General features: G+C 52.4%; 1 protein-coding gene across 14 annotated transcripts in view; it reads left to right on the forward strand.

Annotated features, from left to right (window-relative positions):
- Nucleotides 1-13,675, forward strand: part of ADD1 (adducin 1) — an 81,761-nt gene that overhangs the window by 56,258 nt on the left and 11,828 nt on the right. For 4 of the 14 annotated variants that reach the window (XM_047799430.1, XM_047799429.1, XM_047799437.1 and 1 more), the window contains exons 7-14: nt 3,387-3,530; nt 3,630-3,728; nt 4,607-4,783; nt 9,370-9,621; nt 10,966-11,061; nt 12,104-12,205; nt 12,797-12,886; nt 13,583-13,675. In XM_047799430.1, the coding sequence (XP_047655386.1) occupies nt 3,387-3,530; nt 3,630-3,728; nt 4,607-4,783; nt 9,370-9,621; nt 10,966-11,061; nt 12,104-12,205; nt 12,797-12,886; nt 13,583-13,675 (1,053 nt within the window). Of the gene's footprint in view, nt 1-3,386; nt 3,531-3,629; nt 3,729-4,606; nt 4,784-9,369; nt 9,715-10,965; nt 11,062-12,103; nt 12,206-12,796; nt 12,887-13,582 lie in introns of all 14 variants that reach the window. The other 10 variants (XM_047799432.1, XM_047799438.1, XM_047799434.1 and 7 more) reach the window with 6 other exon arrangements.

Raw genomic sequence — 13,675 nt, forward strand, 5'->3', positions numbered from 1 at the left:
TGGGGGGAGCCACGCACTGCGGTGCAGAGGTCGAGGCCTGGAGGCAAACCTGGCCAGCGTCTCCCCGATGACCTGCCTGGAGTTAGCCTAACCCAGCTAGGTGGCGATGGGGGTGTCAGAAGGAAAGGGAGGGGGCACAGCCAGTGCAGCCTATTAGGAGACCTGGCCTCTGAGCCCACAGCTTGCCAGGACTTGCCCCATCCTGGTCACCAAGCCTGGGCTCCTCCGATGCAAATGGGCCACCCTGACAAAGTTCTCAGGATGAAAATGGACTTTCCGGAGTCCATTATGGCTCAGTGGGTTAAGAACCCGACTAGTAGCCATGAGGATGCAGGTTTGATCTCTGGCCTCGCTCAGTGGGTTAAGGATCTAGTGTTGCTGCAAGCTGTGGTGTAGGTCACAGATGTGGTTTGTATCTGGCATTGCTATGGCTGTGGTGTAGGCTGGCAGGTGCAGCTCCGATTTGACCCGCAGCCTGGGAACTTCCATATGCCACAGGTGTGGCCTGAGAAGACAAAAAAAAGTGTACTTTCTGGTTGTTGGTATAGTCTTGTGAAAGTGAAACACTAAAGCTATCTAGAATTGGCTTTTTTTTTTTTTTTTTTTTTTGGTGGCCGTAACTGCGGCATAAGGGTTTCTAGGCCAGGTATTGAATCTGAGCTGCAATTGTGGCACTGCCAGATCCTTCAACCCCCTGTACCGGGCCAGGGGATCAAACCAAAGCCTCCTCAGTGACCCAAGCCACAGCAGTTGGGTACTTAACCCACTGCACCATTGCGGGAACTCCTGGAATTGGCTTTTTATCATCAATTTTATATTTTAATCATTTTCTGGGCTTATTTGTTTGACAGATGGCCTCATTGATTAATACTGAATTTTATTCTATCTTGGTGTTTTAATGTCATCCTTAGATCTTTGGTTGTTTGGATAAATGTTAGATCTGGTCTGTTTTACTTTCAAGTTGTGGTTCTTGTTGTCAGCATCAACTCTATTAGATGTATCATTCTTCAAATAATGTAATTGTTTCCTAAAATAATGCCTGCTATTTCAACCCCAAAAAAGTCCATGTCAAAAAAAAAAAAAAAACCAAAACAAAACCCAATAAAGAAATACCTTTGAGAATGTGGTTATAACAAATAGCTAGCATGTTGTGTATTGTTTTTATTTTTTTATTTATTTGTTTTTTATGGCTGCCCATATGGCATATGGAAGTTCCCAGGCTAGGGTTCTTCAGATTGGAGCTGCAGCTGCCAGCCTACGCCACTGCCACAGCAGCACAGGATCTGGGCTGTGTCTGAGACCTACGCCACAGCTCACATCAGTGCCAGATACTTAACCCACTGACTGAGGTCAGGGTTTGAACCCACATTCTCATGGATACTAGTTGTGTTTGTTACCACTGAGCCACAACAGGAAATCCCTGTATTTTGTTTTTAAAACTATCAAAATTACTTTGTAAGAAGATACCTTCTTATAGAAAGGCTGAGTACTTTGAAAGGAATTGAACGTGGTATTGCTTTGTTTTGTGATATTACCTTTTTAGATTAGATTTTCTATATGGAATTGTTGCACTTACCATATGTATTATTTGAAGATTTGGAGCCCGTTAGTCTAGGTGGAAGACCTTCAAAATTAGCATATTCTATGAGTTCCCCAGTGCTCAGTGGGTTAAGGATCTGGCATTGTCACTGCTGTGGCTTGGGTTTGATCCCCAGCCTGGGAACTTCTATATGCTGTGGGTATGTCCAAAAAAAAGAAAACAATTCTTAAGTCAGTTTGGGTCACTTAAAGAAATTAAAGGGCTATATGGGCACTTAGATTTTTCACCTAAATAAATATAGAGGGATTATTCACTATAATTATCCTAAACCTTTATAAATTTCCTTTTTTCTGATTTTTACCTACAACTTAAGAAAAGTACAGAAAAACCTTTCAGCGCTGTAAAAATTCACTTTGCAGTGTTGTGACTCATTGTGAAGAAGCCATTGTCCCTCCCTGGAGTAGATCCAGGGCTCATCTTATTAAATCTGAGCTCACTTGGTATTTACCATCAGTGCAGGAGAAATCCAGAGAGATGTGGCATTTCTTTTGAAGCCCTCCTTGATAGTAATAGCTTTGATTTTTAAAGTAGATTGGTGATTGACCCCAGAAGTAAGGTTTATCTTAGCTTCATGGGTTCATTTACCTTTTTTTTTTCCTGTCTTTTTAGGGCCACACACCCACGGCACATGGAGGTTCCCAGGCTAGGGGTCCAATCAGAGCTGTAGCCGCTGGCCCATGCCAGAGCCACAGCAACGCTGGATCTGAATTGCGTCTGCGACCTACCCCACTGCTCACGGCAATGCCGGATCCTTAACCCACTGAATGAGGCCAGGGATCAAACCCACGTCCTCATGGATGCTAGTTGGGTTTGTTAACAGCTGAGCCACGACAGGAATTCCTTGTTTTGTTTTTTTTTTAACTCAGTGAAATTTTATTACATTTAGAGTTGTTCAACAATCATCACAACCCAATTTTATAGCATTTCCATCCCAAACCCCCCAGCCCATCCCCCCACCCCCAACCTATCTCATTTGGAAACCATAAGTTTCTCAAAGTCTGAGTCAGTATTTGTTCTGCAAAGAAGTTCATTGAGTGCTTTTTTTAGATTCCACTTGTAAGTGAAAGCGTATGAAGTTGGTGTCTCACTGTCTGACTGACTTCACTTAGCATGGTAATTTCTACCTCCATCCGTGTTGCTGCAAATGCCGCTATTTCTTTCCTTTTAATGGCTGAGTCGTATTCCATTGTGTGTATGTACACAGCTTCTTCATCCAGTCCTCTGTCGATGGACATTGAGGTTGTCTCCATGTCTTGGCTATTGTATATAGTGCTGCAGTGAGCACTGGAGTACAGGTGTCTTTTTTTTTTTGTCTTTTGTCTTTTTTTTTTTGCTGTTGCTGTTGTTGCTATTTCTTGGGCCGCTCCTGTGGCATATGGAGGTTCCCCAGGCTAGGGGTTGAATCGGAGCTGTAGCCACCGGCCTACGCCAGAGCCACAGCAACGCGGGATCCGAGCCACATCTGCAACCTACACCCCAGCTCACGGCAACGCCGGATCGTTAACCCACTGAGCAAGGGCAGGGACCGAACCCGCAACCTCATGGTTCCTCGTCGGATTCGTTAACCACTGCGCCACGACAGGAACTCCCAGGTGTCTTTTTAAGTCATGGTTTTCTCTGGATAGATGCCCAGGAGTGGGACTGCTGGGTCAAGGGTCCATTTACCTTTGTAAGGAACAAAATAAATATGTCACACCTTAAGTCTCTGGGGAGAGCGTCTCCTACGTCTCGTCACGCCGCGCGTGGTTCCGGATTGATCTTCACTCATGGTGTCGCTTTTCCCTAGGTCTCTGCCATGAAATGTGGCCTCTTGCCCATCTCCCCAGAGGCGCTTTCCCTTGGAGAAGTGGCTTATCATGATTATCACGGGATTCTGGTTGATGAGGAAGAAAAAGTTTTAATTCAGAAAAATTTGGGGCCTAAAAGCAAGGTCAGTAGGTATCTCATCTGCTCTTTCACGATAGAGGCCGGAAGGACACGAAGCCGTCTTCTTGCCTAGGTCCACAGCGCCTCCTGCTTCCTCCTCCAGGTGCTCATTCTGCGGAACCACGGGCTCGTGTCCGTTGGAGGGAGCGTTGAGGAAGCTTTCTACTACATCCACAACCTTGTCGTCGCCTGCGAGATCCAGGTAGGTGAGGGCAGGCCGTGCTGTCTGCAGTCTCCTCAGCTCTTTGTGGAGTTCCCGTAGATTCTTTGTCCTTTGGCCTTCCCCCAGCACGCTGCAGTTCCAGGCCAGGCAGGGAACCCATGCCGTAACAGTGACCCAAAGCCACAGCAGGGACAAGGCCGGATCCTTCACCACAAGGCAGCCAGGGAACCCCTCCCATAGATTTTTGATACTGTTTTTGCAGACATGAGTCTTTGTGCAGCCTCTGCTAAAGATGGGTTCGTGGATTTGGAAAATGACTGGGCAAAATGCTGCTTCACGGATGAAAGTCGTTAAACGATTATTGGGCTTTTCATTTCTCACTTTTCATTTTTCAAACACGTGAGTCACTGCCATTTTCGGAGCACTGGCTTGTACCAGCGCTGCTCTCAGGTGCTTCGCCTGTGTCACTCCTTTCCGTTTTATTTTAACGTCATGCTCTCCCTTTGGAAAAGCACGTGCAGAGGTGGAGACGTGCCCGCAGTCTCACGGCTGCGGGTGCTCCTTGCGCCAGGTCTGCTCAGGCCCAGGTTCACGTGCCCTCACTGCTCCTTCCACGTAGGTCTGGAGGCATGCAGCCCCAGTCTCCTTCGTGTGATCTCGAAAGGGGCTTTGTTCCCCCATTCGTCCTCCAAGTATGAGGACTTCCGCTGAGTATGCGCGCCCAGTGGTTTTCATGCCACGAAAACCTTCCGAATAACCTCGTCATGCGACTGGCACCCTTCATCGGCCGTGTTTTAATCTGGGGCTGGCGGCTGGGCGTCCGAAACGTTCATTTCTGTGCCATTGACCTCTGTAGCCCTCTGACCTGCTTGCTCAGTAAGGAACTCCACCTCCAGCGTCTGCTTGTTTTGGAAAAGGTTCGAACTCTGGCCAGTGCAGGAGGGCCGGACAATTTAGTCCTCCTGGATCCTGGGAAGTACAAAGCCAAGTCTCGTCCCCCCACGTCTCCGGCTGGGGAGGGCAGCGGATCACCTCCCACGTGGCAGATTGGAGAGCAGGAGTTTGAAGCCCTCATGCGGATGCTCGATAATCTGGTAAGAATGTGGCCACCGCTTCATGGTAAAGCTTTCATATTACAGCATGAGTGTTGTTTTCATTTTTTAAATTTTTTCCCCTTTTTACAGCTGCACCCATAGCATGTGGAAATTCCCAGGCCAGGGATTGAATTGGAGCTACAGCTGCTGGCCTACACCACAGCCACAGCAACACTGGATCCGAGCCACAGCTGTGACCTATATATACCACAGCTCACAGTAACGCCAGATCCTTAACCCAGTGAGTGAGGCCAGGGATCGAACGCGCAACCTCATGGTTCCTAGTTGGATTCGTTTTCCGCTGTGCCATGGTGGGAGCTACTTGTTTGTTCCTTTTTTTTTTTTTTTTTTTTGGCTGTACATGCAGCATTTGGGAATCCCCAGGCCAGGGATGGAACCTGAACCACAGCAGTGACGATGCTGGGTTCTTAACCCACAGTGCCACAGGGGACTCCGCAGGTACTCTTGTTTGGACTCTGTGGAGACAGGAGCACGGACAATGGCCTCCCCTGCTGGGTGACTAACACCTCAAGTTGCGCAAGCCCCGTGTCCCGCAAGCATGCCATGAAGGGGGCTTCTTAAATCAGCCAGCTGTGGGTTTTCTTTTTTTGTTTAACAGGAAGTTCTAGCTATTTGAGGCATGACTGCTGTGTTCCACAGACTTGGCTGCTGACTTGCTGTGTGGGAGATGCTGTGCAGCTTTCTGCAGCGACCTGAGCCCGTGCGGTGCAGGAGCTGTGATTGTGCATAACGGGAGTGTTACAGCAACACGGGGCAGGAGGTGGTCTGATTGGTGGCTGCAGGGGGGATTTCCTCCTTCTGTGAGGATCGAGGAGGAGGTTTATGTAGAGGGTGGCACTTGGTAGTGACCTTGAAGCACTGGTGGCAGCGTGACAGGCTGAGCGGGGGGAGGCCACCTGCAGCAGAGGCGGGCGCCACTGAGACGGCACAGCGGGACCCGCCCGTCAGGCCTCCTGACCTTACCCGCTTCTCTGCGTGCTCACAGCTGGGCTCCTGGGGTAAAAGACAGCTCTGTAATGCGCCCTTTTCCTGCTGCAGCGTCGGTCCTCTCCCTGGGGTTCAGGAGAGCCTCTCCTGCTGCCAGGCGATGTGAAGTGGGGGAGAAAAAGGCACTGGTCCTGGGCGTGTGGGGCAGAGAAGCCTTTGGAAGGGCTGGTGTCCTCTTGAATTGCTCCCGATTATTAGACCAGGTCACAGGTGGCATGGGTGGCTTCAGAAGATCAGCAAGCTTAACTTTCCTAAACATCTTGAAACCAAAAGAATTCATGGGTCTGGAGTTCCTGGCCAGGAAAATGGACCAACAAATCCCAGCGCCTGCGGTCCATGTGCTCACAAGGCATGTTGAAGCTCCAGGCGTGGAGATGGCCATGAGCCAGGATAGGTCAAGGGAAGCAGGGAGAGGAGCAGAGCTCTCTAAGGAGATAGACAAAGTGGGGAGAATGCACATCTCAGGACAGTCGCCTGGGGAAGGCTTGAGAGAGGGCGGCTGGGAGCCGAGGCTTCTGCCTCAGGAGTCCGAGACACTGCGGGGCTGGCAGGGTGAGGCTCGCTGGGTGACCCGGTCTTAGAGCCCAGCCCCCGCCTCCTCTCGGCAAGTGCTTTGGCGTTTCACTGCTCTCCTCCCTGGAAGTCAAGCGGGGAACGGGAGGGAGGAATACAAATCAAGAGCATCAGCCCGTGCCATGTCTGGTGCGCTCAGTGTGTTCTGGAAGGTGGTGAGAGAGCATTAAAATTAGTGACTCTGATTTGACGGCGAGGAAGAGAAAGGATGGAAGATGAATAAGTGGGTGTTCATTACAGCAGGGACCTCTTATTCTGTGCCCTTAGTATGCACACATTCTTTTTATTATTATTTTTGTCTTTTTAGGGCTGCACCTGCAGCATGTGGAGGTTCCCAGGCTGGGGGTCCAATTGGAGCCGTAGCCACCGGCCTACACCACAGCCACAGCAGCGCGGGACCCAAGCCACATCTGCGACCTACACCACAGCTCACAGCAACGCTGGATCCGTGACTCACTGACTGAGGCCAGGGATCAAACCTGCAACCTCATGGTTCCCAGCTGGATTCCTTTCCGCTGCGTGACGACAGAACTCCATGCGCGCGTTATTTTTTAATATTAGAGGCCACGTGGCTTATACGGAATAAACTTGGGCAGCAGTCCCTGACCGTGGTCCATGTTGTAATTTAGCTTTCTGACCAACGGTGTGTGTTCCTCATTGAGTGGGCAGAGGTGAAGATTCTCACACCGGAAGAAGTATTTCATGTCAACACAAAGTCAGAAGAAACACTAAACTGTTTCTCTAACAAGATGTAATTCCAGCTTTTCACAGGAGGAATGAATCCTTTTTTTCTTCTTTTTGGAGCCGCTCCTGCAGTGTATGGAAGTTCCTGGGCTAGGGGTTGAATTGGAGCTGCAGCTGCCAGCCTGCACCACAGCTACAGCCGTAGCATCTGCGACCCACGGCAGAGCTCACAACACCACCGGATCCTTAACGCATTGAGCAAGGCCAGAGGTCGAACCCACATCCTCACATAGACCGTGTCAAGTTCTTAACCTGCTGAGCCACAGTGGGAACTCCCATATTTTTAACTGTAAGCCATATGGTCGGTCTGAGGTCTGAGTGTCATCTCTGATTTTGGTTTGGCATTTAAAGGGGGAGAATAAGAGAAGCCCTTATACCCTCTTAGGATAAAGTTTTGTGACGTCCTGGATGGTTTATCTTGAAGTCATGAAGATTGCTCGGGAGTCCTGGTGAGAGCAAGAGTAAACTTGAATTAATAGGAACCATGTTTTTCTGAAGACAGTCTTTTTATGGATGAGTCGTTATTTCTTTTATTATTCTTCAGAGCATGCTCATAAATGGAAAGATCGCCAGGGCAGCCTCGCACCTGTCCTCTGAAGGCGGTTACGAAGCAAAACGAAACGGCAAACAGCAGTCACCTCCTTTCGGGGATTGTTACCGCCTTTTTTGAATTTTTGGTCATGGCGGCGGCCCCCAGCGGGGAGAGGGAGCTCCCAAATGGACAGGACCGTTTTTCAACTGCCTCGGCACGTCGGGTGCGCCACTGGCTGCTCCTGTGTGACTGGCCCGCGGTCACCCTTCAGAGCTTCATTCTCTCGTCTTCAACGTGAAGGCCCCGGCGGTGACCTGCGCCACGTACGAAACCCGGTCAGGAGTCCAGGCACTGCTGAGCTTGGTCCTTGGCTCAGGGTCTCTCGGGCTGCGGGCAGGGCCCTGGCCTGGGCGGGGCTCTGAGCAGAGGGGTCAGTGGTGCTTGGGGGCAGAGGTCACCTTCTTACAGCTCTAGGAGTCATGGCTGCCTGCTGCTTCAGGGCCAGCACTGGACGGGCAGGCTCTCTCTGGACGACACGCCACTCTCATGTAACTCCTCCCATCCCCTTTGCCAAATTCTGCTCGTTTGCAGCGGGTCACTGGTCCTGCTCGCACAGTGTGGGGAAGGGCCTCGGGGGGCCGCAACCTCCAGATGCTCAGCTCTGGGGAGGAGGCGGGAGTGCGACAGCGTCCTTGGCTCGGAGCTGCTGTCTGGGGCCAACACAGTGGGCCCAGTGCTGCCACCGAGGCCCGAGTCAGTGGGGCCCGCGCTTTAAAGCAGGGTCAGTGGGCACGGGGCAGAGCTGAGGGCCACGGCGGACACCGTCACAGTCGAAGGTAAAGTGGTTTGCCAGGAACCAGCTGTTAAGAGGTGTTCCTGTTTGGTCTTCCCGAAAGATGATCTAGACTTGAAAGGCTTAAAAAAGTTCTAGGTTGATGAATGTAACTCAGACTGTAGCCAGCAACAAGGAACCCCTGCTTGTTTTTTAAATTTTCACTTTTTGTTGCGATGTATCTCAAAGGAGCACGTACCTGTTTAAGGGTTCCGTTTATTAATTTTAAAAAAAGAAACTGGCTGTATACCCAGCGCCGAGGTAGAAAACAGGACCAGCGCCCCAGAACGTTCGGTGCCCCCTCATCCCGAGCATGACCCCCTCCCGTCTTCTAACACCAAAGATTGATTTTGCTGCTTTTGTACTTTTTTTTCTTTTTTAATTTTTTGGCTGCACTCACGGCGTATGGAAGTTCCTGGGCCAGGGACTGAACCCGAGCCACGGCAGTGACAGTGATGGATGCTTCACCTGCTGTGCCGCACGGGAGCTCCTTTTTGCACTTGTTGTAAATGGACTCGTGCAGTGTCCTCTCTCCTCTTGGTTTCTTTCACTCGGTGTCGTGTGTGTGAGGAGTCGTCCGCATGTTGCCCCCAAGGATCGAGTGTTCTCAGGGCGGTGTCGTCCCCTGACTAGGCCGCTGGTGTGGACCTCTTGGGGTTTCCTGGTTTAGGGCTCTGGGAATAGCCGGTGTCTGTTTCAGCGCCGGTCTTTTGGCGAACGTGTCTGCGTTTCTCTGGGCACGTCCGGAGGCGTGGAATTGCTGGGTTGTAGGGTGTGCACGGCTTCAGGTTTGTAGATTCTTCCACGCGGTTTTCCAGAGTGAAACTCTGTTTCGAGATCTGGAATGTTGACTGCCTCTCTCCCTCCTCCCTCTCTCTCTCTCTCTCTGGACTCTAGGGCTACAGAACTGGCTACCCTTATCGATACCCTGCTCTGAGAGAGAAAGCTAAAAAGTACAGCGATGTGGAGGTTCCCGCTAGTGTCCCGGGTTACTCCGTCGCTAGTGACGGTGATTCGGGCACTGGCTCCCCTCTCAGACACAGTTTTCAGAAGCAGCAGCGGGAGAAGACAAGATGGCTGAACTCTGGCCGGGGTGACGACGCTTCTGAGGAAGGGCAGGCGGGAAGCAGCCCCAAGTCGAAGACTAAGGTGTGGACGAACATTACACACGATCACGTGAAACCCTTGCTGCAGTCTCTCTCGTCCGGTGTCTGCGTGCCAAGCTGTATTACCAACTGCTTGGTCTGTGCCTACTTACTGTTCATAGTTAGATGATTAGAGCAAGTTGGGTAGCTGGGGCCTCGGAGGCTTTGGGAACCCCGCCCTCCTGACCCACGTTCAAAGCCGGCCTGCCTTGTTCACCTCTAGCCCGAGCCCACATCCCCTTTCTTATCAGCTGTAATTCACGTAATTCTGTCTGCTTGAAACTGCTTAAGATATGTTGCACCTGTTCAGTAATGCCCGCGTTACCTACACTACAAAGATACTAGATAACTTACAGGGATTAACCTAAACGTAGGAGCTGTCGTCCAATTCAAATTGTATCTGAAGAATCTTAAACTCAGTTGTCGCTTTAGGTCATGAACTCAGGTCTGTTCTTTAATCTTCTGTGTTCTTAAGCAGTTTCCCCCTGTGGCATCTTCTCAGCTGACTGTCCTTTCCCGTTACTGCCCCCCCCGACCCCTGCTTGCTGTCCCAAAGCCTCCGAACGCTCTCAGCCAGCTACCTTCTGCATGGACTGTTGCATGTGAGCAGACGGCCCCAGTGGCGAGTCCCCTGACCCCTGCTGGGTGCGGCATGACCCAGGTGCGGCACAGGCCATCTGCAGGCACAGCGACAGACCGCGGCCAGCTTCCTTTCTGGAGTCACGCCGCCCCGAAAGATACCCCGCTGTCCTGGTGCTCACACGCCCCTGGGCAGCCCCGGCCGGTCCCCTGGCCCCTGCGTCAGAGTAGCGGAGGCCCCAGGGCCATCCCGTGGGGAGGCCGAGGCCGGGCCGGACGCGTCTCTGCATGACTAGTTCTGTAGGAGCCGAGCTATCGTAAAACAGGGTGCCACATAAGCAACGTGGGGCCTTCCTGCTTCCCTTGTAACAGTGCTTTTACTTTGTAGATTGACTTAAAAGAAAGAAGTGCTGTCTTCCCCGGGGGGGTTCTGGTGTTTTCCTGGCGCACAGTTGGTGAGAGAGCCTCTGTGCTCCGGAGGAAATGCGTCCTGTGGCAGAGACGGCGTGAACGAGGCCGGGCCGGTGTTTGAGCCCGTCTCTCCTCTTTCCTGCTCCCCTCCGCCCCCCGTCCCTTGTTTTCTTTTTTCATTTTCACTTGTTTGGGTTTTCCTTTCCTTTCCTTGTTAAGGGGAGTGGGTCTAAAACCACCTTCTGCTGACCTGCACCCACGTAGTGCTCCGTTGCCGTGGTGACATTTCGCAGCGCGTGCGCAGCGGCAGCTTGAGCCTTATCCACCCTCAGCTTGAAAAAATGTTAAATCGCTTTAGGTATTTCAGTCACCGTGTACGTGGGGAGACTTTGTTCAGCTTTCAAATTGTTTTTTGCTATTCTGGAGTAATACAAATTGCGTGCAGTGTTCCCAGGTTGGTATGTTAATTTATAATAATTGTTCTTAAGTTGCTAAACATGCTCAAGCTTCTGAGGTGGTTGTTTTAATGGTTCGACAAACATTATTTTTAATAAAAAGCTGGCGTTACTAGTATCTGAGAAGCTATGCGCCAGCGGGTATCTCGCAGCTCATGCCCATTCCACGCTGCCTGCACAGCAGCCCGACACGTGCCAGTTTTGCTGCTTTCTTAAGTCTCTGTTTATGGCTCTTTTATTGCCTCTTGAAAACATGCGAAGGGCATAGCGTTTGCTCTCTAAGATGGGCTTGTTTTAGTGTTCAGTGCTGACTCACGCCTGAGAATTCGAATCTGATTGAAAATCTCACATTTGGCTGGAGACGCAAAACCCAGCACGGCGAGAGGCGCTGAGGGCCGATTACCCGCGCTGATACCTAAAACAGCCTCCAGGGAGGGCTCACGAGCACGTCCAATCGTTTGGGACACTTTTGTGATGCTCGGTAATATTAAGTCGTATAAAATCTTTGGCATCACCACACTCTTCCACCAGGCAGGGGCTCCGTAAGTCTTTGCACAGTCACTTTCTTGGGTTGAAATAGCTTCACAGACAGCCCATCTGGATGCTACAGTTGACTTTAATGTGAAGCTTTGGTGATGCCCACTCTTGCCTCCCTGGGCAGCAGCGTCTCACCGCTTCTCATGATCCGGTCATCTCATGCTTCAGCTGGCTTTGGTGTTGATGACTCCGGGAGCAGTGAACCAATGTGCTCTGAGGGGTCCCCCGCCATCCAGAGAATCCCGGGGTGTGGCTCTGTGGTCAGCCCGTGTCAGGCCCCAGATTTCAGCTGGGCTTCCCAACTGGCCCCTGCCGGTCAGTCGCAACTCTGGCCTACACCATTGCTGGTTTCCCACCACTGCACTGATGCAGACGCTGTGGTCATTGGTTCATTCTCTGTGGTGGTCCGTGCATGACCAGATGTGAGATACGCTGGACAGATTGGATGCTGCGATGTCGCTTCCTGTCATAATTCTGACTTTTCACCTGTGCCTCATTTTGCAGTGGACTAAAGAGGATGGGCATAGAGCTTCCGCCTCTGCCGTCCCCAACCTGTTTGTCCCGTTGAACACGAACCCAAAAGAGGTGCAGGAGATGCGGAACAAGGTCTGTACCGGCGCCACCAGCCGGCGGGGGGAGCTGCGTGCGGTTGGCTGGGCGTCTGCCCCGGAGGCCCTGTGCTTGCTGCTGGGCCAGCAGTGTGGTGTGTGGGCCGCAGGCAGGGTCCGTGCAGCAGGCAGAGCTGGAAGGAAGGTGCAGAGCCTGTTCCTGGCAAGAACAGCCTTTGCCCCAGCCTCGCACGTGCCTTTGAAGAGTTAGGAGTGTTTGGTGTGTTGGAACGTGAGCTCCACCAGCGCTCACAGTGGCACCAAAAGCTGGGCACGTGGGGAGTGTTTCCCCTCAGGTCAGCGAGCTTGGCCAGAGATCTGTGCCGGCCAGAGTCATCTGGAAGGTGCAGAAAGTCAGGAACGCCTCCCCCGCCCCGACCCCCCGCACCCCGAGACGCGTGAAGTACTCATTGGGCTGCACCAGCACCGTCAAGCAGGGATGGTGTCACCCGGGACCCAGTGGGTACAGGGCAGAACGGAAGAGCAGCGTGTGCATGGCGGTGGCGCCCAGGCACACCGTCTGTGGCCGGCAGGCCCAGCGAGGTTTCTCTGTACCGCTGATGCGTGTTTCCCTCCTTGCCGTCCTCAGATTCGAGAGCAGAACCTACAGGACATCAAGACGGCGGGCCCCCAGTCCCAGGTTTTGTGTGGTGTGGTGATGGACAGGAGCCTGGTTCAGGTGAGAGCTCGGAATGTCTCTGCCCTTGGTGGGTGGCGGCTGCAGTGGTGGTCTGTCTGCTCCCAGACGGGTCTTCAGGTGGGGAGAATGACGGTGAGGTAAGTGCTCTAGGCAGCCAGTTATCCCTGCCAAGTCTTCCTGATAAGAGAGAACCCGGCCCCTTTTCCATGCCCGAGGCCCCGCCCCGTGTGTGCATGCCTGCGGGAGGCAGCACACGCTGCCTGCTTGGGGCCCGGGGCGCCGGCGTTTGCGGGGTGCTGTGTACAGTGCTGGCAGCGGGTGGGTTTAATGGACCTGGGCTCCTGTACCCATTGCCGTCGGGAACCGAGTGCTGCTTGGGGAAGCGTGGTTGCAGGGCGTTCCTGTAAGTGTGCCCACATTTACATACCTTCCTGCACGAGGACTGTGCCTCGTGGCATGTCGACGATAACCGCGTAAGTAGTTGTCTCTGAAAACCGAGGCGCCGCCTGATGCTCTCCACACGACTCGCACAGTAGGTGGCTATTGCCTGTTCCGGGCCTGGCCAGCCGTGGCCCTGGTCCTGTGGTCCGTGTCTGCACGTGGCACTGCCATCACCGCTGCATCCGCTGTGGACGGCTGTCTCTGCTGCATGCTCTCAGCTGGCTCCATCCTGTGCTCTGTGGGTGTCTCACAGCCGGGCCTGGTGGGCTCTGACCACTCAGTTTACTGTTGCAGGACGTGCCCCTCTCTGACTGTACGGAAACAATCGAAGGGCTCGAGCGTACAGAGCAGACCTTTAGTCCCGCTAAGTCTCTCTCTTTTAGAAAG

This window comes from Phacochoerus africanus, chromosome 10, assembly GCF_016906955.1.
Source record: "Phacochoerus africanus isolate WHEZ1 chromosome 10, ROS_Pafr_v1, whole genome shotgun sequence".
Lineage (NCBI taxonomy): Eukaryota > Metazoa > Chordata > Mammalia > Artiodactyla > Suidae > Phacochoerus > Phacochoerus africanus.